This window comes from Maniola jurtina, chromosome 28 (genome assembly GCF_905333055.1).
Source record: "Maniola jurtina chromosome 28, ilManJurt1.1, whole genome shotgun sequence".
Classification (NCBI taxonomy): Eukaryota; Metazoa; Arthropoda; class Insecta; order Lepidoptera; family Nymphalidae; genus Maniola; species Maniola jurtina.
In genome coordinates, this window is record NC_060056.1 from 2223431 (window position 1) to 2251135 (window position 27705).

The 27705-nt window shown below is 39.8% G+C and overlaps 1 protein-coding gene across 2 annotated transcripts; it reads right to left on the reverse strand.

Moving 5' to 3' along the window:
- Positions 1-166: 166 nt before the first annotated feature.
- Positions 167-27309, reverse strand: LOC123879656. 2 transcript variants are annotated; one of them, XM_045927488.1, is made up of 14 exons: positions 26848-27309; positions 14462-14559; positions 13677-13844; positions 12784-12897; positions 11780-11933; positions 11077-11222; positions 10103-10181; positions 9324-9415; positions 8655-8843; positions 7862-7969; positions 7429-7599; positions 6275-6391; positions 5459-5566; positions 167-4771 (listed from the first exon to the last, which is right to left on the reverse strand). In XM_045927488.1, the coding sequence occupies exons 1-14, from the start codon at positions 27020-27022 to the stop codon at positions 434-436; spliced, it is 6057 nt and encodes a 2018-aa protein (XP_045783444.1). In that variant the 5' UTR covers positions 27023-27309; the 3' UTR covers positions 167-433. The 2 variants fall into 2 exon arrangements, with proteins under 2 accessions (XP_045783444.1, XP_045783443.1); XM_045927487.1 differs by having other exon boundaries at positions 6275-6394.
- Positions 27310-27705: the final 396 nt, after the last annotated feature.

Consider the following 27705-nt stretch of genomic DNA (forward strand, 5'->3'; position numbering starts at 1 on the left):
GCAGCATACAAACGTAGTTTCGTCCTCACTTGAATATAAACCAATCAAACTCGATGTAATTTTGTAGACACATTTTAGAAATTTCTAAAAATCTATTACTGGATTTCCGTAAAAATATTAAGTTTTAAAGTCACACTGGTTTAAAATATGTAAATCCTTGAGACCCTGTAACTTTGAAACTTAATATTTTAACGGAAATCTGGAAAACCATAGATATAGATATTACTAGAAAATTTCAAATTTCTAGAAAATTTCTATCTACAAAATTTCATTGAAGAAGAACTTCAAATGAGAGTCAATCTCAATACAATAAACTCCTCTCAAAACCCAGCCATTCCCGTATCCAAGCAATATTCCAATATTCGCGACACAAATGTCGCAGCGACAAAAATGTCGAGGATGAATCGCACATAATATTACACCTTCCATCTTTCTATCTATTTGAATGCCTTTTCTCACATTCCTCCATACATCGGCAATCTTCGGTTATAGAATCTAAGGACATGAGGCTTTCTTGGGATGTCCTCAAACAGGCTCTGCACCTCGAATCGACTGAGGTACCACTCTGTGAGTTCGCGTCCTCAGAAACCGATTCCAAGGACCTCAAACTTTCTACCGAGGTAAGTTTATACGGCCGTCTAAACTCCGCAATCTCTTCCTCACTCATATTCAACATCAACAGGGAATCCCTCGCAGTTTTTCCCAAAGAAGACGCTTTTTTCTTCTTTTTACTTATAACCGAATCCATTTTGGTTAACGGACATGGTTTATTCAGGCTTTCCGGTAAAGATTTTGGACTGGAACCACTTCTGGACCTCAATTTTGACCGTCTCTCTGGTATATCTCTTGGTGTTGTGCTTTCAGGTACTTTGAAGGCTATCGTCTTTAATTTCGGACTCTCTTTGTCCTCTACGGGTCGTTTGGTTAAATCCTCCAAAGAATTGGACTTTTTTAACTTCGCCCGCTCCGGTATAACGGGGGAACTTTTACGACCTTTTATTTCTACTGTGAAAATCTCTGGGATTTCAACAGCATCGTCAATAACTAACTCAGGGGATAGATCTAACATTTCCTTGATTTCTGCATCCCTTAATTCTTGAGCGAGGGAACCCTGTGGTGATTTTACTTCTGTCATAGAATGCGCCGTTTCTCTTTCGAAATCTTCATTCGGAATCTCATCCATTAGATATGACAACGCGTCTTTACCTAAATCAACTTTATCAACTGCAAGTTTTTCTATCGCTTTTGTATCTTTTTCGATATCAAATACCCTTTCTTCTACCTTTGGGTCATCGATGTACGCCAATTGTATCAAATCGTCAGCTGCCACGTCACTCGTTTCGTCAATGGTTGCGATCGGCGCCAAAACACTTTGAGTCTTAACATCTTCGGTTTTCGGTTCACTTTTCTCTGCACACGGCATTGTAACTTCCCAGACCGCGTTGACTAGTGCTTTATTCTTCGTTTGCCTTTCACCTAGCTCCATAGCTAACGCTTTAGTTGTTATACTCGAGGTCAAAGTGTTTTCAGGGCTAATGTTTTCCTTGATGCCCCGTATAACTTTGCTGGGAAGTTTATCTACAGGATGTCCTGTTTCTGGACTGCTTTGTTTTTCTAACGAGTTCTCGGAAGAAGACGTCAGTACGGAGGCGAAAGTCCGCGGCCTTACGTCCACTTTCTCATCTTCTAACTTAACTAAGGTTTCGCTACACTCAGCCGTGTCCGCTCTGTCCCCAGACTCTAGTTTCTCGGACGTTTGCGTTACGTTTCTATTCAAATCGTTGGGTGTAATGAGATCTATTATATCACACGCGCCCGGTTCGTCCGGACATGCGTCATTATCTCTTAAAGCTAAAGGTTTTTGTACTAATTTGTCATCGGTGGTTAGTTCGGTAACTTTTGCACTTTCCCCGTTATCAGGGAGAATTTCCCCACGATTGTGGTTACTTACTCCGGTGTTAGGGAGACTTTCTCCACTATTGGGGAAAGTTTGGAACTCGCTTAGCGTGTTATCCGTGTCTGTTGATGGGGTTTTGCTATCGAGTTTTCTAGAAAACGACTCGTCTACGAACGAGACTTGGACTCTTTCGGAGAGCGTAGAATCTGTCGCTTCAGACAGACTGTCCGCGTCGTCTTTATCTGCCTTTTCGGTTACGCTACCCCAGGACCAAAATGAGCTCGTCAAAGAGGAATCTTTTCTAGGTGGAGTACTAGATGTTGATTTCTTTTCATCGTCACTATTATTTCTCGAAAACAAACTGCTCGGATGTTGGAATAAACTGAGCAATTTCTCCAAATTTGTAGGCAGCTTATATTCCACTCGTTCCTCGGGCCGTGGTAAGTGAAAACTGGCAGATGGCGCCACCCAAGATATCTTTCTCATACGATCTAACCCTTTAGATTTTAAAGCTGGAACATCTAGAAGACTTGAAGTTCTTTTTGGGGATGTTAGGGTTTCGTTTGACTCCTTTTTGACTGACTCTTTCAAACTCGAACTGCATGTCAATGTGCCTTCATTCGACGAGCTATCCTCTCTCATCTCTGATGGGTTCTGTAGAGAATACTCTATTCCAGAATCCGCAGACGTAACCATAACCTTTTCGTGCCTCGCTGAATCTACAGAGCTCATGCTAGCTTCCAAACTCGATAAGGAACCATGAATTTTTTTAGTGATCCCAAATATAATGGGGGAAACACTCTCGTTCGAACTTATGGATACATTTAAATTCACTGGAGTAATTTCACTGGTAGATTCAACGCTGCTTTCTTTAGACATACGCGTCTCCTCGTGTATAATGATCGGTTTCGCTCGTTCTACGTTGAGACTTTCGACTGAGCTTCCAGAAATTTCTAAAGAAGAGCTGCTATCACAGAAGGCACTGACAGGCTTCCTCATCAATCTAGACACCTCAAGGTCCGGACTGTCCAAACTCGATTCGCTCCTGTTTTTCTTTAAAACTACACTATCTCGAACTGCAGGTACATTGTTTACACCTATATCTATGTTTACATCCTCCGTAGCGGTCTTTTTGATTGTTTTTGTGGACAAATCTTGCATTTCCTGAATTATGTTACCCAAATCCTCTGTTATGGCTTCGATTTGTTTGATCGCTACTTCACGTTTCTCTTCCTTAACTAATTTATTTACATTTTGGTCGCGATGTACTTTGGTTTTTAAACTATTCTCGCTCCAAACAGTAACGGACACTTCCGTTTCCACTCTGTCCGTCTCGCTCGCTTCTATGCTACTTTTAACTAATTTTGTCTCTGTCTTAACTATTTTATCATCACCTACGTAATCAACGGTCTCATTATGAGACATTTTTTCGATTTTATCACCAAACCTTTCACTTTCACCACTTTCACTAAATTTGTTTGTGTCACTACTTATGTTAATTAATTCTAAATTGTCAGTACCATCACCTATGACGGTTGTAGCTTTTAATTTTTCGTTGTTCAATGAACTTACACTTACAGTTTTATTACTGTCACTCACTTTCACGTCAATGTTACTTATAACATCTTTAGATTCACTTTCATTTGAAATTGAACCCAATACAGCAGCAAGCTTTTCTGGCTTTTCATAAAATTCAGTTACATGAGTAATTTCCGGACCTAAATTAGATATCAATTCAGGATTAAATTTAGGTTCATTTATCACAGATTCAGGCATATTTACAGACTTAGAACTCTCTTTCAAGTCTTTTGCTATTCTTTCAGGTTTATCTTTCAAATCCTCTCTTATAACTATTGTTTCAATATTTTTATCAACCCCACTGTCCCATTCATCGCCATTATTACCCTTTTTGCACACATTTTCATCTTTAGTAGTTTTAGTATCATTTTCACTTTTGATTTCTTGTTGAATATCACTTACAAATTCAGGTATGTTCATAATTTCTTCTGTTTGAGTTAAAACAGTCCTATTTTCCGTTTTAGGTAATAAAACTGTTTTAGTAACAACATATTGTGGTTCAGATTCCTCTACAAACTTAGGTTTCACAGTTGTATCTGTATTAAATTCATCATGCCTAACTTTAGGATTTTTAGTAATTTCTTCTTTAGTAACTCTACCATCTTGAATGACTTTAGCTTTTGTAACTGTATCCAGTTTAATGTCACTATTATCCTTAGTCTCAATGTTCGAATCATGTTGCATAATGTTACTATCTTTAGCTTTAGCAGTATTATCTAGTTTTTTGACAATATTATCGTTTTTAATTTCAGTCTTGATAATTTGTTCACAACTTTTACCATCTTTCATTGAAACTGTGACATTTTTTATATCATTTTTCATTTGTTTTGTATCGTTCTTGTTTAGATCACCTTGTTTGATGTCATTTTTACTTTGTTCTGTTTTAACTATAGATTTAGCATCTGTGATAAGCATAGACTTCAGGTCTATACTTATTTCTTCCTCTTGTTTTGCATTATTCTTATTGTTATCTGTTGTGTAATCAAATATAGGTTCATTTTGAGTTATATTTGAACCTTTATCTGTTTCTAGTGTGTGTGCATTGTTGGTATCTCTTGTATAGTCAAATATAGGTTTGTTTTCATGGACATTTGAGCTTTTGTCTGTGTTAAGATTATCTGGGTTGTAATCTAGGTTGATCTCTGGGGCGGGTGATGATGACGGTGACGGGGAGGGGGACGGCGATGGCGTGGTGGGGGGTAGTGTGGGGTTGTACGTTGTATCGTAGTTTCTCGTTACAGAGAAACGCGTTTTTCTTGGGGTATGCTGCACTTGTATTTGGGGCGGGTCTGCAACCTGGAACGACAGACAAACATTTTTTTTAAATTATTATAGCCACGTTTTCATCATATATTTTTGTTGATACATAACACAAGGAGCTGGCGATCAAAACGGTATAGTTCCCGAAATAATTTTTTGACAGAACAAGTAAAAAAAAAAACTTACTGGAATTGTATCGTTTTGATTTTGATCATAGTCATAAACTTTGGACTAAATTTTAGAAATTTTTTAGACAGTTTTGTTTAAAAATAAGACTAAGTTTGTATTCAGTAATGGAAATCATGACTTTTGGACTCAATTTTAGCAATATTTTAGGCGGTTTTGTTTGGAATTGTTATATTCAACTAGAGGATGCCCGCGACTTCGTCCACGTGGATTGAAGTTTCTAAAAAGACCGTGGGAACTGTTTGATTTTCTAGGATTGAAAGTTGCCTATGTCAATTACAGGGACACAAGCTGCCTCAGTACCAAATTTCATACAAATCGGTTAAGCGGATGGGTCTTTAGGAATCCCGTGGGAACTCTTTGATTTTACAGGATAAAAGGTATGCAGCATGTCCATCCCCGGGATGTAAGAATCGGTTAAACTGTTGGGCCGTGAAAAGTTAACAGACAGACAGACAGACACACACTTTCGCATTTATAATATTAGTACGGATGATCGAAATTATGAATCGGGAAATGTTTCATAAAAAGAAATACCTGTACAACTTTAAACCTAGATGCGGTGGGGCTATGCGTCGACCTGGGGGCTTGTGTGTTTGTGCTGTCCGTTGACACCGAGGCTCGGTCTGAGGTCACCGGTATTACCTGAACAACGAAAACATTAAAGCGATTAAATCCTGAAAGTGTGCTTCTGAAAAAAGCTTATTATACAATCGAAGATTATGTAAATGACAAAAAGCTTGGATTTAACTCGCTCCAGCAATACATGGCGCTGTAATTGCTTGTCTACAATATGGCATATTATTGAATATTGAGTACTTGAAAAGAGCAAGCGCCGAGTTTCTTGCTGGTTCTTCTCGGTAGGAACGGCATTCCGAACCGGTGATAGATTATTTTGACGATTCAAAAGCACTTGTAAAAGTTTAATTGAATAAAAATACTTAGAATTTGAATTACACTTATGTATTTCTCAAAACCTTGGGCTGTGCCGCCTTGGGGGTAAACTCTGGCAGGGTATTCTTTTTATGATGGCCCATTTCGCAATATGTTTGTGCCAGTTTCTTATTTCTACGCACATGCAAACTGTGGAATCAACTTCCATCGGCGGTGTTCCCACTAGATTACAACATGGGGTTATTCAAGGGGCGGACCAACAAATTCCTGAAAAGCCGGCAACGCATCGGCGGTTCCTCTGGTCCTGCAAATGTTCATGGACGGCGGGTAATCACTTAACATCAGGTGACTATTGCCAAACCCTTCTCTTTTTGAGAGGAGACCTGTGCTTAGTAGTGGGCCGACAATGGGTTGATCATGATGATGATGATGATCGTTATGGGAGCAGTTGGTACGTACCGAGAACCGCGAGTGTCCTTGTCCCGCGGGCACGGGGGAGCCGGCGGGGGAGGGCGCGGGGGAGGGGGCCGGGGAGCGCAGACGCACTTTGCGCTCCTCCTCCGCTGGCAAACTTTGCTGCTGGAACAGAAACACGGTATTGCATATTTTTGCTTTTATCTTTTTTACTAGGCGACAAACCGCGACACGAATTTACGGTTTTCAGATTTTTCCTTTACATGTGCTGTAACACCTACCTACCTGCCAAATTTCATAATTCTAGGTCAACGGGAAGTACCCTATAGGTTTCTTGACAGACAGACAACAAATGGTCCTATAAGGGTTCCTTTTTCAAATAGTATAGTATCATTTATCAGAACAGATTTAGAATTTTCAAAAATCTAAATCTGTGCAGTTTTTCGATTTTCGCAATAAAAAGTAACCTGTATCTGAAGTGGAGGCGATCACAATGGAATGGCGACAGTCGAAGTGATACAAGGTATACGAGAACCTGCCCCAAAGCAAGAGAAGATTCCGTAATGCAAGCTGTACCAAATCGTCTAACTCTCACTGTATGTATTAACGCTGTGCTACAATAGATGTGCAACAGTTGCACGACTGTTGCCTACTCTCGCAGCCACTGATCTTATGGTTTCCTCTTCCTTACCTCGGGGGCTGGTGCGGTATGACAAGTGAGACTGATCTTCCTCAATAGTCGCCCAACAGTCGCACGACCGTCGCCGACTCTGTGCAGCTCTGGACACCCACTGATCTTGCGGTTTCCTCTATCTTACCTTGGGGGCTGGTGCGGTATGACAAGTGAGACTGATCTTCCTCAACAGTCGCCCAACAGTCGCACGACCGTCGCCGACTCTGTGCAGCTCTGGACACCCACTGATCTTGTGGTTTCCTCTATCTTGACTTGGGGGCTGGTGCGGTATGACAAGTGAGACTGATCTTCCTCAACAGTCGCCCAACAGTCGCACGACCGTCGCCGACTCTGTGCAGCTCTGGACACCCACTGATCTTGTGGTTTCCTCTATCTTGACTTGGGGGCTGGTGCGGTATGACAAGTGAGACTGATCTTCCTCAACAGTCGCCCAACAGTCGCACGACCGTCGCCGACTCTGTGCAGCTCTGGACACCCACTGATCTTGCGGTTTCCTCTATCTTACCTTGGGGGCTGGCGCGGTATGACAAGTGAGACTGATCTTCCTCAACAGTCTGTCTGGAGGCGCGGGCGCGGCAGGCTCGTTGCGACGACAGAGCGCGCGGATGTCGCGCAACAGTCGCGCGACTGTCGCCGACTCTGTGCAACTCTGGACGCCCACTGACGTCGTTGTTTCCTAAAAAAATTAAAAGGCGAATATTGAGATGCTATTAGTGTTTAATTTTCAAATACGTTAAACGACAGCCTGTGAAAAATCAAACAAAACACTTCTAACAATTTTCAAAGTGATATTTTGCTTATTTAAATTTGGTGCGCGCTGTCACCGACCCGCGCTAAGACGCTAAAGAGCGCGCGAGCGAGAACACTCACGTAACTGCGAGTAAGAAAGGGAAAACAATCTAGTTAAACTTTTTGTGCTTTATGTATCAGGAACTTACAGCTGGATCGTCTAAATCGATCTGCGTCAAGGTAGTGTTCTCTTTCATGGCATTGAGTATTGCTTGCAGGCCCGCCGCGCCCAGTTTGTTGTCCCGGAGATCTAATCTCTGCAACAAGAAAAATCTATTTTTTTTTTCTCTCTCGTCTGGCTTTTACAATGATTAGCCAATGTTAAGTTTGTAGTTATTTGTAACAAGTTAGCTAAACTATACAAGTATGGACCCCGTCTGTGCCGGCGCTCGCCGACATACGCACGGCACCCCCTTAGAGCGCTTTCCAGTCAGTTTTAACAAAAAAAAACACTCCAAAAAGTCACAACACGCGCGCCAGCAAACGCCACCACAGACGAAGTCCCAGAAAAATCTATACTAATAAAAAAATCCTACATTTTAATTACACAGACTAAAGTTCAACTGACCTGGAATCATGAAATTTGGCAGGTAGGGAGGGTCTTGGTAGGGTAGGTAAGTAGGTCTTATAGCACAAGTAAAGGAATAAATCCGAAAACCGTGAAAGTGTGGTTCACAAAAGACAAATGTGTTCATGAACAAACAATTAGTATTTTCAACTTTCAAAGTAAGATTACTATACCAAGTGGAGTATCATATCAAAGAGCTTTATCTGCACATTCCAAAACAAAATTTTATTTATTTTTAGGCATAATAGTTTTTGATTTATCTTGCAAAATGTTGGAAAAAAAACCCGAGTACGGAACCCTCGGGTTTTTTTACTATCTTTTTTACTATTTTTTTACTATCCAAAAAAGCCGGTTTTTTTTTGGATAGTACTGACCTGTAGTTTAGTATCGTTTCGGATAAGATCAGCAATGGCCCGCGCAGCATCCGGCCCCAGCCTGGCCGCTTGGAGGCCTAACGACACTAGTGGCCCGCCCCCGATTCTGTCCGTCTGTAACGCCCTAACCACGTCCGATCCTAGGGCATTTCGCCCTACGTTCAGCACGCACAGGGATTGTGATGCTCTCTGGAATAGAATTGAGTATATTATTAGCTGTAGTCAAAGCCAAATCATTTACAGAACGACAAGGATCTTTTTGGCACTTGAATGACATTGACAGGGGGCGTAGTTGTAGAACAAAGGCTGCCAGCAATTAGAATCTCCTCAATTTTAGGGAATATGGTGAAAATGACAATGTTGAACTGATCGAGTAAGTTTTATCTAATTTTAACTGAATGAGAAATTGGGAAAGGTGTATTTTTAAGTAAGTATTTATATTTTTATAATTATTTCGCCATAATTATATTTTTCTAAACAAAATATAATTATGGCGAATATTGAAGAGACTACAAGTTGCGAACTATGAATGACCTTGGATACAGTGTATTTTCAGAGTTTATTTTTATGGAAGACATTTTTTTAAAAGAATATTAGCCATGCTTTTCATGACTAATACTCCCCTTTCCCCTCCAATTAAGCGTAAATAAGGTGACTGGTCATACTTACCAGAATTTTAGCCAGATGCCCTGCACAATTTCTCGTCAGTTGATTGTTCCATAGTACCAGGAACGCCAATCCTCTGGACTCGTAACCACCCACTGAAATAATGCCAGAGACTGGTTAAGCATAAGGTAATTGACAACCTCCCTGTCAGAGAAAGCCAGCGCGTGCCAGACCTTCGTTATTTTATAAAAGCTGAAAGTTTCTCTGCATATTGCCTCAGCCACAGGGAGGAACGCTATGGCAGATAGCAGGTAATAAAGGTGTAAAAAAAAATACGTCAACGTATAAAAGTCACGGTTTACGGATTTTTTCCTTTATGGCCGATTTAAACCGATTGCGTATGCAGCACGTACACGTGACACGTGCGTAGTTATGCGCGTCAACCCATAGACGTAACTGCACGCATTACATCTACGTGAACGTTCACGCCACGCAAGCGGTATGACATGTTTCATACAGTTCCATATATTTCTACGCAATGGTACGTGCTACAGCTACTCTTACGCAACGCTTACGCAGCCTGTGTGAACGAGCTCTTGTGCTATAAGACCGACATACCTGCCAAATTTCATGATTCTAGGTCAACGGGAAGTACCCTACACGTTTTCTAGACAGACACAACAGATGGAGAGATAGACAACAAACTAAGGGTTCCTTTTTCCTTTTGGGGTATGGAACTCTAAAAAAAGAGTGTGTATTTCCATTGCCCCTATAACAACAAAGGTTTCTGGGCAGTCATGTATAAGTCACTCAAATATTTTCTCTGTAGATTTTAAACTTACGTGGACATTGGTGCGGAGAGGGGGGCGAGTGTGCAGATTGCGCCACCAACGCCTCTGCTATGTTATCCACACCTGCATCCTGGAAAGTTTACTCATTTTTACCCGACTGCGACAAAGCCCAAAGGAAGGGTAATGATTTTAGCAGTCTATGTATGTATGTAGGTTTGTATTTATGTGTGTTCCACCGCAGTGCCTTAACTACTGAGCCGATTTCGATGAAAGAGATGTCAATCGATTCATTATTATGGTCCGGGTGACAAAGACATTTTATACGAAAAAATGAACCTGACAGATGTTACATCCAAAAAAGTCGGGGTCTCCAAAATTTTTTTTTGATTTTGTATCGAGTGGGATATCAAATGAAAGAGGAAAAAATTCTGAGTTCATCATACATATAATAATAGTACAATGTTATATACACCGAGCTATAGCTATCTATGGGAAGTTCGCGGGCAGTAGTCGGGCTTTAGTGCTATTTAACTTCATCTGTGAATTATGTGACCAGCTGACCCGTCCTGCTTTTGATCATGTGGAATTTTTGAAAATCTTTTCGTATATTATGACCAGAGGATGCCCGCGACTTCATCCGCGTGGATTTAGGTTTTTAAAGATCCCGTGGGAACTGTTTGATTTTCCGCGATAAGAAGTTGCCTATGTCAATTACAGGGACGCAAGCTACCTCGGTACCAACTTTCATACAAATCGCTTAAGCGGATGGGTTTTTGGGAATCCCGTTGGAACTCTTTGATTTTCCGGGATAAAAAGTAGCCTATGTCCGTCCCCGGGATATAAGCTAATCCTGTACCAAATTTCGTCAGAATCGGTTAAACTGTCGGGCCGTGAAAAGGTAGCAGACAGACAGAGAGACAGACAGACAGACACACTTTCACATTTATAATATCAGTATGGAAGTACGGATAGATTACTGAGGGTTCTTAAAAAGGGATAGAGATTAGTTTATACATTTAAATTACCTGTATCTGATTATTGGACAAGTCTAATAGCTGCAAATGTGTGTTGTATCGCAGCAGATTGGCTATCTGCGCCGCGTCCGATGCTGACAGTCTGTTGTCGCCCAATCGTAACTCCCGAACCGAGTTGTTTGTCTTTAGGGCTATCACTGGAAAAATAACACAAAATTCTTGTACATAGTTAATTGATCTATGGACCTAGGCACGTTTAGATTTTCATAAAATAAGACAAACTTGTGAGAAAAATCTATGGTATAATTTTGCATGGGATTTGAAAAGAATGGTGTAGAAACGAGTGAAATGTATACTTTTCTAATATGATACAACTCGGTACAACGCCATCTAGACTGTGAATGTGGTAAACTAGAGATTAAAACTCATCTAGACAGCAAAGGGTGCTTCGCTAGTGTTGCCCTCTGCAAATCCATCTAATGTGGTATGAGACTAATACAGCGATAGAGAAACAAGTGAATGAAAACTTTTCTAGCACGATGCAATTCCATACAGCTATACTACAATATATTGTCAAAAACTACAGAGTTGAAAGTATCAAAGGATTCCCCACGAGGACTTCCCTCTGCTTCCGAAATATGATATGAGACTTGTGAACAGTGATGTAGAAATGAGTGTATGAAAACTTTGCTAGCGCGATGCAACTTGGTACAGCGCCATCTAGTTTCTAATGTAAAAACTAAATAAAGCTCACCTAAACATAGCAAAGGGTCTCCCGCGAGTGCTGCTCTCTGCAAGCATACAGATCGTAATCGGCAAGAAGCTGGACGTAGAGATCTTGCTAGTACCGGTGCGTGATTAGCTTCTAAAGGACTCTCTGATATCTCTATTTCTGACAACTCTGCACTCTGGAAAACGAATGAGTTTCATTATTAACTAGCTGATGCCCGCAGCTTCGCCCGCGTGGATTGGTCAGATCCCCTGCAGCATCAGGATTGAGGAGTTGGAATCCAAATTTTTTATGAAACAATGTCGCAAAGTTCCTCTATCGATTAAAAAAGAAATGACGCAAATCGGTTCAGAAATCTCGGAGATTTTGGTGTACATAGGTAGAAAAACACAACTCCCTTTTTGAAAGTCGGTTAAAAAAGTAGCCTATTTTACACCCTGGTCAATCCTCTACTTGTATGTGAAAATCCCGTTAAAATCGGTTCAGCCGTTCCAAAGATTAGCCTTTTCAAACAGACAGACAGACAGACAGACAGACAGACAGACAGACAAAAATTTTAAAAACGTGTGATTCAGTTATGGTATCGTTCAAATAATCATATGAACTTAATATGTGGTAGTTATTTCAAAATTACAGACAGACACTCCAATTTTATTTATTAGTATAGATTAAATCTCGTCAACATAATTTTAAACTAAAAATGAAATATTGATTTATTTTAGACTAGCTGACGCCCGCGACTTCGTCCGCGTGGATTTAGGTTTTTCGAAATCCCGTGGGAACTTTTTGGTTTTCCTGGGTAAAAAGTAGCCTATGTGCTAATCCAGGATATTATCTATCTCCATTCCGAATTTTAGCCAAATCCGTTCGGTAGTTTTTGCGTGAAGGAGTAACAAACATACACACACACACACACATACACACAAACTTTCGCCTTTATAATATTAGTGTGAAGTGTGATTATTTGGTACAAAATAATCTAAGATACAATATAAAATAATGAGACTGATGAATATATGTTTTTTTACCTTTTTGATCATTCTAGAAGCAGCCTGCCATCCTCTAATGCCAAACTGTCGAGGACCAATCAAGCACAACACTGTTGTACTCTCATAGTATTCCACCATGTCGAATAACGCCTCCTGGAATTAGAAAAACTCTGTTAATTATCATTAAAGATCTCAGTCTGACAAGTTGGCAATTTTGAAAGAAAGAAAGAAAGAAGAAAGAAAATTCATTTATTTTTTTGGCCGACTATTATTTTTCCCTGTAGATAAAAAGAGGAAAGCTTCAGGAGCGTGTGCAGGTACAGTAGCCGTCAGAAAATATCGGTCTTTAGAAAGGGATTTCAGCTTCGTAGAGCGTTGTCTCTGTCACTCATACCTATGTGACGTTTTGTCGGTCTCAACGACAGAGACAACGCTCTACGAAACTACTATCTTTTTCCAAAGGTCGATGTACAATATTTCCTGCATGGTACTGTACGTATGGGGAAATGAAATTAAAGAAACAGGGGGTATAAACTGGAGAAAAAAGGCTCTAAACAGGAAAATCTGGAGGAGGCCTTTACTCGATGAGAGGTCCTTGAAATATTATTTTTTTGTCAACCAATTGTTTGTTTAGTAATTTATTAAGGATAAATATAAGGCTTTTTTATTTTATTTTATTACTGTACGTATCAAGAAGTGGATCACCTAACATATTCGACTCTGATAATAGAGCTAAGTTTGCTGCTAAGTAATCTCACTGCTCCCTCATCATCAATTTCAACATGGTTCATCTACAATCTTTGGTATTGCACCTTCCGGAGTAAAGCGTCTCGGGCTTTTTCGAAGATTCTCAGGCTCGTTATCAAGAAGTGGATTACCCAATATATTAGTCTCTGATAATGCAACTAAGTTTGCTGGTGACCGATACTCACCGCTCCCTCGTCATCAATCTCAGCATGGTCCAGCTCCAGTCTTCGGAACTGCACCTTCCGGAGTAAAGCTTCGAGAGCGTCCGCCGGCGCGGTACCAAGCAACGAGCAGTCTGATAGAGCGAGCCGGGGCGCTCGCATGCTACCACCGATTGTGTTCTCTGGTAACTCCTGGAATTTCATAGGGTACATTTGAGATCAGAAGGGCAGAGTGAGCGAATGAGAAGAACTGATGGATGTCGCCCGTCGGGTATGCCAAGTATCGGCTTGGTGTCAGAAGAAAGGGGATAGTAAATCCTCTGATCCTACCACACACTGGTCAAGGACAAGGTCAACTTGGCAAGCACGCAGTAGCTCAGGCTGCTGCCTGCTTGCCAAGTTGACCACTTGCTGCCTTCACCATCTCACTGACGCTTAGTGAGGCCGCCGTCAACCCAGGATATCGCAGACATCGTCACCAGACACCTCCACATATCATTGGTTACCACAGTCTAGCCAATTTGAATGCTTATACTGTTATTTTTCAGTCATGAGAGCCTCATTAGTAGCGGACAACTGGGCCAGCGTGGTAGACAATGGCATAAACCCTTCTCACTCTGAGAAGAGACTCGTGCTCAGTAGTGGGCCGACAATGGGTTGATCAAGCGAGTCGCAGGGAGTTACTGGTTGGCGGCAGCGTAAGACCGTGGCGTGTGGAAGTCCCTACAAGAGACCTATGTCCAGGACGTATATCGGTTGACAATGACGATGATGATAATATAGTGTAGTTATTGTGTAAGTAGGGTTACCCGTATCTGTTGCAGCACTGACTCGATGGCCGGCGTGTTGTGACACCTGCACGCCTCGAGGTACTCGGCCGCCAGCTGCGCACGCGTCGTCGACGGCACTGCAATCAAAGAAACAAGTTCAACTAGCTATCCTGAAGTTTTTTTTTTCTCTCTCGTCTGGCTTTACAAAGATTAGCCAATGTCAAGTTTGTAGTTATTTGTAACAAGTTGGTTAAACTATACAAGTATGGACCCCGTCTGTGCCGGCGCTCGCCGACACACGCACGGCACCCCCTTAGAGCGCCTTCCAGTCAGTTTTAACAAAAAAAACACTCCAAAAAGGCAGAGCACGCCCGCCAGCTAACACCAACACAGACGAAGTCCTATCCTGAAGTTATACTGTCTCGAAGTGCATCACTACTCATATGTAAACTAGCTGACGCCCGCGACTTCATCCGCGTGGATTTAGGTTTTTCGAAATCACGGGGGAACTCTTTGGTTTTCCGGGATAAAAAGTAACCTATGTGCTAATCCAGGATATTATCTATCTTCATTCCAAATTTCAGCCAAATCCGTCCAGTAGTTTTTGCGTGAAGGAGTAACAAACATACACACACACACATACAAACTTTCTCCTTTATAATAAGTGTGATGACGATGATGACTTATTAGATAGGTATTCTTTTACCTATAAATCTATAGTAACAGCTCCGTTAATTTACTTAACTACATGCAATTATTTCACATTTCCGCTAAAGAAAAAAATAAACCAAGAAATATTTCGAATATTTCCATACATTGTACACGCAAGTGCATGAATGGGCTGACCTTTTCCACGTAAACGCAAAGTATGATGTCACTTTGACCTAGTGAACGATTTAGCTCAGCTGTTTGTTGCTAGCATGCCTTCAGAATTCAAAGGAATTATTTTCAGGGTTACGTACGAATGAAATAATAAAAACCGGCCAAGTGCGAGTCAGAGTTGGCCTTTTTTTGGGTTCCGTACCTCAAAAGGAAAAACGGAACCCTTATAGGATCACTCTGTTGTCTGTCTGTCCGTCGTGTCTGTCAAGAAAACCTACACGGTACTTCCCGTTGACCTAGAATTATGAAATTCGGCGGGTAGGTAGGTCTTATAGCACAAGTACAGGAATAAATCTGAAAACCGCGAATTTGTGGTTACATCATTTAAAAAAAATTAAAATTTCAAAGTATACCAAGCTAAATCAAGTGGGGCTATACTTGTACATTTTAAAAAAGATTTTTATTCATTTTTATGTATAATAGTTTTTGATTTATCGTGCAAAATGTCGGAAAATACCCCGAGTACGGAACCCTCAGTGCGCGAGTCTGACTCGCACTTGGCCGGTTTTTTTTTATTTTTAACCCCCCGACCCAAAAAGAGGGGTGTTATAAGTTTAACGTGTGTATCTGTGTATCTGTCTGTGGCATCGTAGCTCCTAAACTATTGAATCGATTTTAATTTAGTTTTTTTTTTGTTTGAAAGGTGGCTTGATCGAGAGTGTTCTTAGCTATAATCCAAGAAAATCGGTTCAGCCGTTTGAAAGTTATCAGCTCTTTTCTAGTTACTGTAACCTTCACTTGTCGGAGGTGTTATAAATTTTTAATTTACACTTGTATAGACTAGCACTTGGCTGCAATCAGACCTGCTAGCAAGTGATGACGCAGCCTAAGATGGAGCGCGCTTGCCTAGAAATTGCCTATTTCACTCTTGACATACGCTACTTTTTATGCCTAAAAACCAAAGAGTTCCCATAGGATTTTTTAAAACCTAAGTCGACGCGGACGAAGTCGCGGGCACCAGCTGGTATTATGATAAACCAGTGTTCAACAGTTTCCACTCAAGACTCGCATAAATCCCTTCCAATCCGGTATGACAAAAGCCAGCAAGTTGGCGGATGTGGGCTAACTTAGCAAAACTTAACAAAATCTTCTAATTCTGAAAGAAGACCCGTGCTCAGTAGTAAGCCGGCGATGGATTGGTCATGATGATGAAAAACCTAACACTAAAAGTCTTTTGAAAAGCTAGATAGATGCACTCCATGGCTTTAAAGTGCGGGGTTATTCTAGGGGCGGATTAACAAATTACTAAAACGCATATTCAGTGGTACCTCTGGTGCTGCAGATTTTCATGGGCGGCGGTAATCACTTAACATCAGGTGACCCGCCTGTTCGTTTGTTCGCTAACGCTATTTTATTATTAAAAAAAAGTGTTTATTTGTTGGTCTATTGGTTTGCTGGGGTGCCCTTCAATCATGTCGCATCGGATTGACGTGATCTTTTCCATGGGTAGGTATAGTTAAAGACCTGAAGAGTGACATAGGCTACTTTTCCAAAAAAAGTTCCCACAGAATTTTTTAAAACCTAAGTCCACGCGGACGAAGTCGCGAGCACCAGCTGGTATTATGATAAACCAGTGTTCAACAGTTTCCACTCAAGACTCGCATAAATCCCTTCCAATCCAGAATGCCAAAAGACGGCAGGTTGGATCGGAGCCAACTCTGATTGGCTGGAGTCGGGTAAACTACGATTTTAACACGGCCGTTGACACCTCTAACGGAAAAACACTGGATTCGCCTTGAAATTAACACGTGGTGGATAGTTTCAACTGGACTCTCTCCGTCACTTACTCCATACAATCGTAGCCCCCAATTCCTCCGGGTTCAAGGGTTGCGTTTTTCCTTTGAGGTACGGAACCCTAGAAATAGGCGATTCATAGGCTACCTAGCGTCATTAGGTAGTGTAGAGTAACATTTGACGTCTGCCAGCGACGTGGAAGCCTCGACCGTTTTGTTAGTTCTCTAACTGTTGATACGATCGCCACTGACCACCTACAGATATTAACAGGGCTCTCTCCGTCACTCGCTTCATACAATCGTAGTTCCAATTTCATTTGAATATTAAGCAACCAAAGTCCATGAAATTATGCAGACATATTCTAGAAACCAATATCTGCGCCTGTGGTGTTTTAGATTTATCTAAAAATATGTAGTTCCAAAGTTACAGGAGCTCAAAGATTTGTATGTGAATTTTTAAGACCGCGTAACTTTAAAACCGAACATTTTAACGGAAATCTGGAAAACCACAGGCATAGATATTAGTTCCCGGAACGTTTCTAAAAAATTCCATTGAGTATGTTTGGTTAGTATTCCAATGAGAGACGAACGACGTTTGTATGGAGCAAGTGACGGAGAGACCTCTCTTAACGAATGGTGGATATTTTTAAGTGTTCCGTACGCGAAGGTTGCCAACGGACCCTATAACTAAGCCTCCGCTGTCCGTCCGTCTGTATATTTATTGGCGGGCTGTATCTCGAGAACCTTAAAAGGTAGAGAAATGAAATTTTTACAGAATGTGTATTTTAGAGGTGCGTGCCCAGGATCGAAGCCCTGACCTCCGATTAGGAGACGGAGGACCTAACCACTAGGCTACGTAAGCTATCAGCTACAATAATTCGGCATTCGGCAAATCATACGGCCACACGTCTAGTGTGTACGTGTAGAATACGGCCAGTGTTTTGTGTTTGGCGAATTTTTAACCCCCGACCCAAAAAGAGGGGTGTTATAAATTTGACGTGTGTATCTGTGTGTCTGTGTATCTGTCTGTGGCATCGTAGCGCCTAAACGAATGAACCGATTTTAATTTACTTTTTTTTGTTAAGAAAGGTGGCTTGATCGAGAATGTTCTTAGCTATAATCAAAAAAAAATTGGTTCAGCCGTTTAAAAGTTATCAGCTCTTTTCTAGTTTTCTTGTAGAAAAGAAGGTTAGATAACCCTTAGGTTCATAATATTCAAGTGTCAATTGACAAATGTCAAGCTGTCAATATGGACGTTGCCTAGATACATAATTATTTATTCGAAAATGATGTTTTGGAAAACTCAGATACTTTGGATCGTAGGCGCTGAATAGTCCAAGAAAATCGGTTCAGCCGTTTGAAAGTTATCAGCTCTTTTCTAGTTACTGTAACTTTCACTTGTCGGGGGTGTTGAAAATTTTTAATTTACACTTGTTAATTAAGTTTGGCTAATCAGCCAGCTGTCAGATGTGACTTTCGTTGACACTGAAGTTCCAAGTCAGTCCGCTTCCATCTTAGACTGCATCATCACTTACCACCAGGTGAGATCGCAGTCAAGGGCTAACTTGTAATGGGATGAAAAAAATAATGAGAAAAACATACAAATGTTCGCCAAATTTCTGTCAGACCGCGCGTCTATGGCACAAAAATAGCTATAGCACGTGGATGACGAGTCACGTAGTTTTATAATGGGGATATATCGGTCCACTATCGGGATTAGGCAAATGATTCATGTTAATATATGGTATGTGGTCAGCGGCGATCGTCTAGACGTTAGAGAACAAAGAAAAATTTTCAAAAGAAAAATAAAACCGACTTCAAAAACCACAAACACTAAAAAGTAGAAAATAATTTTTGTTTAGCTACACGTGTAATGTACCTAGGTATGAAGTCGAGCGAGCTTATTAAAACAAAATTAGAAATCGAAGAGTGAAGCTCTACTGTACTTTAATATGCTATGCCCAGTTAAAACCCTACTGTTTACTAAGCTATTACACTGATCGCGAGCAATTTGCTCTTATCCATTGAGGAGTTCTGTTCTCCATCTCTGAAGATATTCATCAGATCTTCACCAAATTTATATGGGACCCCTTTCAAACAAAAAAAAAAATTTTCCAAATCGGTCCAGGGGTCTTTGAGTAATCGGGGAACATACATTAAAAAAAAAAAAGATCCCGACGAATTGAGAACCTCCTCCTTTGTTGGAAGTCGGTTAAAAACGGTCGAGGTTTCCACGTCGCTAGCAGACGTCAAATGTTACTCTACACTACCTAATGACGCTAGGTAGCCTATGAATCGCCTATTTTTAGGAATCCGTAACTCAAAAGGAAAAACGGAACCCTTATAGGATCACTTTTTTGTCTATCTGTCTGTCTGTCAAGAAACCTATAGGGTACTTCCCGTTGACCTAGAATCATGAAATTTGGCAGGTAGGTAGGTCTTATAGCACAAGTACTGGAATAAATCTGGAAAACCGCGAATTTGTGGTCACATCATTTAAAAAAAATATTAAAATAAGTTTCAGTTTTCAAAGTAAGATAACTATACCAAGATTCATATGAAAGGGCTTTGCCTGTACATTCTAAAACAGATTTTTATTTATTTTTATGCTTAATAGTTTTTGATTAATCGTGCAAAATGTTGGAAAAAATATCCGAGTACGGAACCCTCAGTGCGCGAGTCTGACTCGCACTTGGCCGGTTTTCTTTGATTTCGCGTCACCCGTAGCCTAATGTTAGACATATCGTCGATTCAGGATCAAACCAATTTCCCTCATTCTAGTTTACTCTGGTATCGGTCTGCACATATAATATCATATTTTTACGATAAAATAAAATAAGTTGCACCCGTGCGAAGCCGGGGCGGGTCGCTAGTCTAGTATATATCCATATGAATAACTATATGATCACACTTCACACTAATATTATAAAGGCGAAAGTTTGTCTGTATGTGTGTGTGTGTATGTTTGTTACTCCTTCACGCAAAAACTACTGGACGGATTTGGCTGAAAGGAATGGAGCTAGATAATATTCTGGATTAGCACATAGGCTTCTTTTTATCCCGGAAAATCAAAGAGTTCCCACGGGATTTCAAAAAACCTAAATCCACGCGGGCGAAGTCGCGGGCATCGGCTAGTGTGTGTATATGTGTATGTGTGTGTGTGTGTTTGTTACTCCTTCACGCAAAAACTACTGGACAGATTTGGCTGAAAGAAACGGAGATAGATAATATCCTGGATTAGCACATAGGCTACTTTTTATACCGGAAAATCTTCCCACGGGATTTTTAGAAACCTAAATCCACGCGGGCGAAGCTGCGGGCGTCAGCTCGTCTATACTAATATTATAAAGAGGAAACCTTTGTATTTTTGTATGTTTGTATTGAATAGGCTCAAAAACTACTGGACCGATTTCAAAATTTCTTTTACCATTACTTAGAGGGATTCTTCCGAATCCGTATAGGCTATATTTTATCCCGGAAAATAGAAAAAATAAATGTCCAACCGTGCGAAGCCGGGGCGGGTCGCTAGTCGTAAATAAATCATCAACGTTTTAACTAGAAGGCGTGTCGCCAGTTCGAACTAATTATAGAGTGATTAAGCCATCTGCGGACGCTGATGTAATTGTTTGATGTTGCGGTGTCATTCTATGTAGTTTCATGACTTACATTGTAGCATATTTTTAACCCCGGACCCAAAAAGAGGTGTGTTATAAGTTTGACGTGTGTATCTGTGTATCTGTCTGTGGCATTGTAGCTCCTAAACTAATGAACCGATTTTAATTTAGTTTTTTCTTGTTTGAAAGGTGGCTTGATCGAGTGTTCTTAGCTATAATCCAAGAAAATCGGTTCAGCCGTTTGAAAGTTATCAGCTCTTTTCTAGTTACTGTAACCTTCACTTGTCCTGGGTGTTATAAATTTTTAATTTACACTTGTTTCTATTACAAGTTAGCCCTAGTAAACTCACCTGGTGGTAGGTGATGATGCAGTCTCTCAGTGTCTAACACTGAATAATAGCCACAGAACTAATATAATAATTCTTTGACGGAAGCTGACTAACTTGGAAGGAGTATGGCAGTTTTTTAGGGATCCGTACTTTAAAAGGAAAAACGGAATCCTTATAGGATCACTTTAGCTAGGAACACTCTCGATCAAGCCACCTTTCAAACAAAAGAAACTAAATTAAAATCGGTTCATTAGTTTAGGAGCTACGATGCCACCCACAGACAGATGGCAGACAGACACAGATACACAGATACACACGTCAAACTTATAACACCCCTCTTTTTGGGTCGGGGGTTAAAATTTTTAAATTACTATGAGCAATCGTATTCGTACGTGTCATTAATTTACCTACTCTTGTAAGTTATAGGTAACCGATACCTGAAAATAAAACCTCACTTTCATATCTTACCGCATATACTCCCTAAAAATATACGCAATCTTGATGTACTCACGAGCTTATAAACTCAATATTCTCTACTTTGAATATACTAATATATAAAATAGGAGCTACGATGCCACAGACAGGTACACAGATACACACGTCAAACTTAAAACACCCCTCTTTTTGGGTCGGGGGTTAAAAATACGGATTCCGATCGTAGGTATGAAGTCTCAAAGTTCGCCTTTATCGCGGCGTCCAAAATTACACATGACCAGCTCACACCTTGTTTCCTAGAAACGCGCGTGAAAATAAACATAGCTCAAAGTCATGTGTCAAAGCCAGGTGTGACATAACGCGGTGTCATCGGGTGACTAACACTGAAAATCTCTTGGAGGCCTAGCGCGACTTTTTGGCTTACGATTTGAACTAATTTTGTTGTACTTTTTTAAGGGTTACCTGTACATTCTAAAACAGATTTTTATTTATTTTTAATTTTTATGTATAACTAGCTGACGCCCGCGACTTCGTCCGCATGGATTTAGGTTTTTCGAAATCCCGTGGGAACTTTTTGATTTTCCGGGATAATAAGTAGCCCTTGTGCTAATCCAGGATATTATCTATCTCCATTCCAAATTTCAGCCAAATCCGTCCAGTAGTTTTTGCGTGAAGGAGTAACAAACACACACACACACACACACACACACACACATACAAACTTTCGCCTTTATAATATTAGTGTGAAGTGTGATAGTTTTTGAGTTATCGTGCAAAAGGTTGGAAAAAATACCCAAGTACGGAACCCTCAGTGCGCGAGTCCGACTCGCACTTGGCCGGTTTTTTCTTTGATTTTGCGTCACCCATTTCCTAATGTTAGACATATCGTCGATTCAGGATCAAACCAATTTCCCTCATTCAAGTTTACTCTGGTATCGGCCTGCACCTATAATATCATTTTACCCGACTGCGGCAAAGCCAAAAGAAACATGCCGTGTAGACACCAAAGGAGTATGGGTTTAATGAGAACTGCCATACCCCTTCCAGATTAGCACGCTTCAAGCTTTGACTGCATCATCACTTACCACCAAGAGAGATTGCAGTGAAGGGCTAACTTGTATCTGAATAAAAAAAAGGTTTCCTAACGATGTTTTTCTTTAACACGTTACAGCAAATTATATTTACCCGATTTATTTATATTTATTATAAAGATATTATTACGCTTGGGGATCCAACCTTGGACCCCCGACTAGGAGACTACTAGCTCTTCACTGCAATCTCTCCTGGTGGTAAGTGATGATGCAGTCAAAGCTTGAAGCAGGCTAACCTGGAAGGGGTACGGCAGTTTTCATTAAACCCATACTTTGGTTTCGACACGGCATCGTACGGAAACGCTAAATCGCTTGGCGGCACGGATTTGCCGGTAGGGTGGTAACTAGCCACGGCCGAAGCCTCCTACCAGACCAGACCAGAAGTTTAGAAATAACAAATCTGCTGGCAAATAAATGCTGGGAATCGAACCCGGGAAGCCGTCAAATCTGCGTGCTTTTCAAAATGTCCATGTTCTCAAAGGTCTGTGAAGTCTGTCGCTTGGCCCCAGCGTTGGTAACTAGTCTAAGACCAAACATTTCTCAATCTGAAAGGAGACCCCGTCCTCAGTAGTGAGCCGCCCGATGGGTTGATCATGATGTTACGTTCTGACGTGAGTCGCAAACGCGCTTTCCTCGTTCGAGCGTCTGGCATTATTAGCCATCCATTCATTAAATGTTATATTTAGATTTTAGACTTAGCCAGGTAAGTAAATATTTAGGGATTTTCCGATGTTTGTCTTTTCGACACTTCAGCGGGAAACCGAAATAACCTAATACAAAGTCGAATATTATGAGAAGTAGGAAAATCTTAGGACTTTTTTAGGGTTCCGTAGCCAAATGGCAAAAAACGGAACCCTTATAGATTCGTCATGTCTGTCTGTCTGTCTGTCCGTCCGTATGTCAGCCACTTTTCTCCGAAACTATAAGAGCTATACTGTTGAAACTTGGTAAGTAGATGTATTCTGTAAACCGCATTAAGATTCTCACACAAAAATAGAAAAAAAAAAAACAATTTTTGGGGGTCCTCATACTTAGAACTGAAACTCAAAATATTTTTTTTCATTAAACCCATACATGTGAGGTATCTATGGATAGGTCTTTAAAAATGATATTGAGGTTTCTTATATCATTTTTTTCTAAACTGAATAGTTTGCGTGAGAGAGGCTTCCAAAGTGGTAAAATGTGTGCCCCCCCCCCCCCCCCCCTCTAACTTCTAAAATAAGAGAATGATAAAACTAAAAAAAATAATATATGATGCACATTACCATGAAAACTTCCACCGAAAATTGGTTTGAACGAAATCTAGTAAGTAGTTTTTTTTAATGTGTCATAAAAAATTAAAATGTGTTTAAATTTTCAAAGTAAGATAACTATACCAAGTGGGGTATCATATGAAAGGGCTTTACCTGTACATTCTAAAACAGATTTTTATTTATTTTTGTGCATGATAGTTTTTGATTTATCGTGCAAAAGTCGGAAAATTACCCGAGTACGGAACCCTCAGTGCGCGAGTCATACATATAGACTAGCGCTTGGCTGCAATCAGATCTGCTAGCAAGTGATGATGCAGCCTAAGATGGAGCGCGCTTGCCTAGAAGATGCCTATTCACTCTTGACTTGAAGGTACCCATATTATAGGTGAAAGGGAAAACTGATGCCGGAAGGGCATTGGGATATATACTTTAGAGTCTTTCCTTCACCGTTCTACGTGGTTCTACCATCGAATCCGTGAACGTTAGCATCCTTAGTCAAAGTCAAAGTCAAAATCATTTATTCAAAATAGGTACTATTGTACACCTTTTTTGTCCGATTTGTTAGATTTGAAAAATGATATAGTGGTGATAATTAACTACGTAAACTTAAAACTAAAGCTACGAGGGTTCCAAACGCGCCCAAGTCTGAGAAGAGCCCACCACAAACTCAGCCGGGAAAGATGTGTGTTCGATCCAATCTACCAACTCGCATGCAACGTTTTTAGGGTTCCGTACCTCAAAAGGAAAAACGGAATCCTTATAGGATCACTTTGTTGTCTGTCTGTCTGTCCGTCGTGTCTGTCAAGAAACCTATATGGTACTTCCCGTTGACCTAGAATCATGAAATTTGGCAGGTAGCTAGGTCTTATAGCAAATGTAAAGGAAAAAATCCGAAACCGTGAATTTGTGGTTGCATCACAAAAAAAATTAAACTGACGTGTTCATGAACAAATAATAGTATTTTCAATTTTCAAAGTAAAATAACTATACCAAGTGGGGTATCATATACATGTACATTCTAAAAAAGGTTTTTATTTGTTTTTATGGATAATAGTTTTTGATTTATCGTGCAAAATGTTGGAAAAATTCCCGCGTACGGAACCCTCGGTGTGCGAGTCTGACTCGCACTTGGCCGGTTTTTGTACAATGCGCTACAGAGCGCTGACGCAACGTCTCGTGTTCATATTGGACTTCATGTTTTGCGCGCATTAGGCACCCCTCACTCACTTCTCCTACATACAAACGTATTAACGCTGATTATTTATTCTATTTTTATTGTTCTAGATCTAAAATTAAAGCCAGATATCGATTTATCTCTACATTATCTATGCCTGACAACTAACAACATGGTCAAAGCACTTTAAAAATTATATGCTACTTTTTTAGGGTTCCCTACCTCAAAAGGAACAATGGAACCCTTATAGGATAACTTTGTTGCCTGTCTGTCTGTTCGTGTGTGTCAAGAAAACCTATAGGGTATATTCCTGTTGATGAAGGAGTCATGAAATTTAGCAGGTAGGTAGGTCTTATAGCACATGTTAAGGAAAAAATTCGAAAACCGTGAATTTGTGGTTGCATCACAAAAAAAAACAATTTACAAAGTAAGATAACAATACCAAGTGGGGTATCATATGAAAGGGCTTTACTTGTACATTTTAAAACAGATCTTTATTTATTTTTATGCATAATAGCTTTTGATTTATCGTGCTAAACGTCAGAAAAAATACCTAACTACAGAACCCTAGGTGTGCGAGTCTGACTCGCACTTGGCCGGTTTTTTTTATTAGAGACGCACTGTTTACTGAATAGTCAAATGGACTAAAATAATGTTTTTAAGATTCTTTTAAAGTATCATTTAAGTATCAAATTTTTATAAAACTCAAAATGATCAATACATGGAAATCCCTGTAAATTTACATATCATAAATTAAAGGCTTGTTAATATTAATTTCTCCTACTAATTCTTGTTATCATCACTATTTTGAATCTCTGCCAATTATGAGAACGAATCTGTTACCGTTTTCTGCACCTACATACAGGTGGGGTGATTATAACACCACTGGTTGAGAATATATGCATCACACTATCACACTTCACACTAATATTATAAAGGCGAAAGTTTGTGTGTGTGTGTGTTTGTTACTCCTTCACACAAAAACTACTGGATAGATTTGGCTGAACTTTGGAATGGAGATAGATTATACCCTGGATTAGCACATAGACTGCTTTTTATCCCGGAAAATCAAAGAGTTCCCACGGGATTACGATAAACCTAAATCCACGCGGATGAAGTTGCGGGCATAACCTAGTACTAGATAATGCTTGTGACTTTCATGTCCACTTGGTTTTAATTTTTTATAAATCCCATGGAAAGGAAACTGTTTGATTTCCAAACATAAACAGTAGCCTAAGACCGTTTTCCAGGATGCAAGCTATCTTTTTTTTTTAAATTCAGATACAAGTTAGCTCTCGACTGCAATCACACCTGGTGGTAAGTGATGATGTAGTCTAAGATGGAAGCAGGTTAAACTGGATGGGGTCTGGCAATTTTCATTAAACCCCTACTCCTTTGGTTTCTACTGGTTAAAAAACTATCTGTAATAGAAACACTTTAGGTTTCTTTCAAAGATCTTATAAGAATTTACTGAACTGTGTACTGTTTTATTGTTCTTTTTTTTCCTGTATGAGCCTTCTTCAATTTTTACTATTTTTTTTAATTCTTTGTTAAAATATTCACAATATTCTGACAACCAATATAACAAAACGCGAAAAAAAAATCTGTGAGTCTCAAGCTTTGGATAAAACATACAAACAATAACAGCTAAAGACAATACCATTGTTTAACCAACTAAAATTATTGGTTGTTCTTCTCTCTTCCCTATAATATTATTCCTAGTTAGGTTCCAAGTTTTATTTACCTATAGCTTATTTTATTCTACTTATATTATATTTTTTACAATTGTATATTTTGTAATGTATGTATACTGGGTTCTTTTGCCTTTAGTAAAAAACTTTATTATTATAACTCTGCTCATACAAGGGAAATGATTGAAAATTATTTGAGTACTTGCCAAAGGTGTGGACCTACCATCTTGCCAAGGGTTTGAGGGCTCGAAGTACTGGGTAACTATCTCATCGTCGAGTGGAAAACTGACTTTTCTGTTACATTTTTTCTCCTTCACATCACTGCAAGCCACACTGTCTGCTGAAACTCCAGTATTTTCACTCACTCCCGAACATGTAACTTTATCATTGGTAGACATATCTCTCGCGAAATCTACCAGTTCTGCCACCACATATCACCGCCGAGCACATTAGCATTAGGTAGCGAAAATATAACACAAGAAAAATTCTCACAAAAATAACATTGGAGTTCACACAAATTCGCGTTGACACTACACTTGGGTGTCTCCTCAATGCGAGATAAACGCGGTAACACCATCCATTGCATATAATTGTTGGGTTTCGATTGTTTTTTTGAGGTTTTTATTTCTCGTTTTCGATTCAAAACATTATACACCTATCATACACCGTTTACCGCCATATTGGATTGAAGAAGACAAAAGGATAGTTTTCTGTTTGCAACGCTAGGGGGCGCTTTTACAATGGCTGTGTTGCCATTTAATAAATAAAATTTTATTTTAATACATAAGATAATTTTAGAAACCTTTATTATACTTTCTTTTAAAAACTCAAGCTTTTTTAAAATTCATTTTATTTATTAAATAAATAAATAGTTAAATTTATGATTATTAATAAAGTTTTTATTTTAGTAAAGCTACTCAATCATAGATGGCGCTGCCCCTAAACATGTCAGCGCCATCTATTATGCACACTACAAATTAATAGTATTAAAAGCTACCACTAGATGGCAGTAAAAATTTTATTCAGTACATATGAAAATTATTCAAAAACTAATTAGAATGTAGAATTCAAAATTCAAAAA

What these genes read in the sequence shown, in the direction of transcription:
- LOC123879656 (XM_045927487.1), bottom strand. Translation starts at nt 27,022, where the DNA reads ATGTCTACCAATGATAAAGTTACATGTTCGGGAGTGAGTGAAAATACT. An exon ending in AGACCCTTTGCTATGTTTAG is followed by an intron (nt 11,223 to 11,779) that starts GTGAGCTTTATT and finishes TTATTTTTCCAG; the next exon opens with TGATAGCCCTAAAGACAAAC. An exon ending in CTCTCCGCACCAATGTCCAC is followed by an intron (nt 9,416 to 10,102) that starts GTAAGTTTAAAA and finishes GCATTATTTCAG; the next exon opens with TGGGTGGTTACGAGTCCAGA.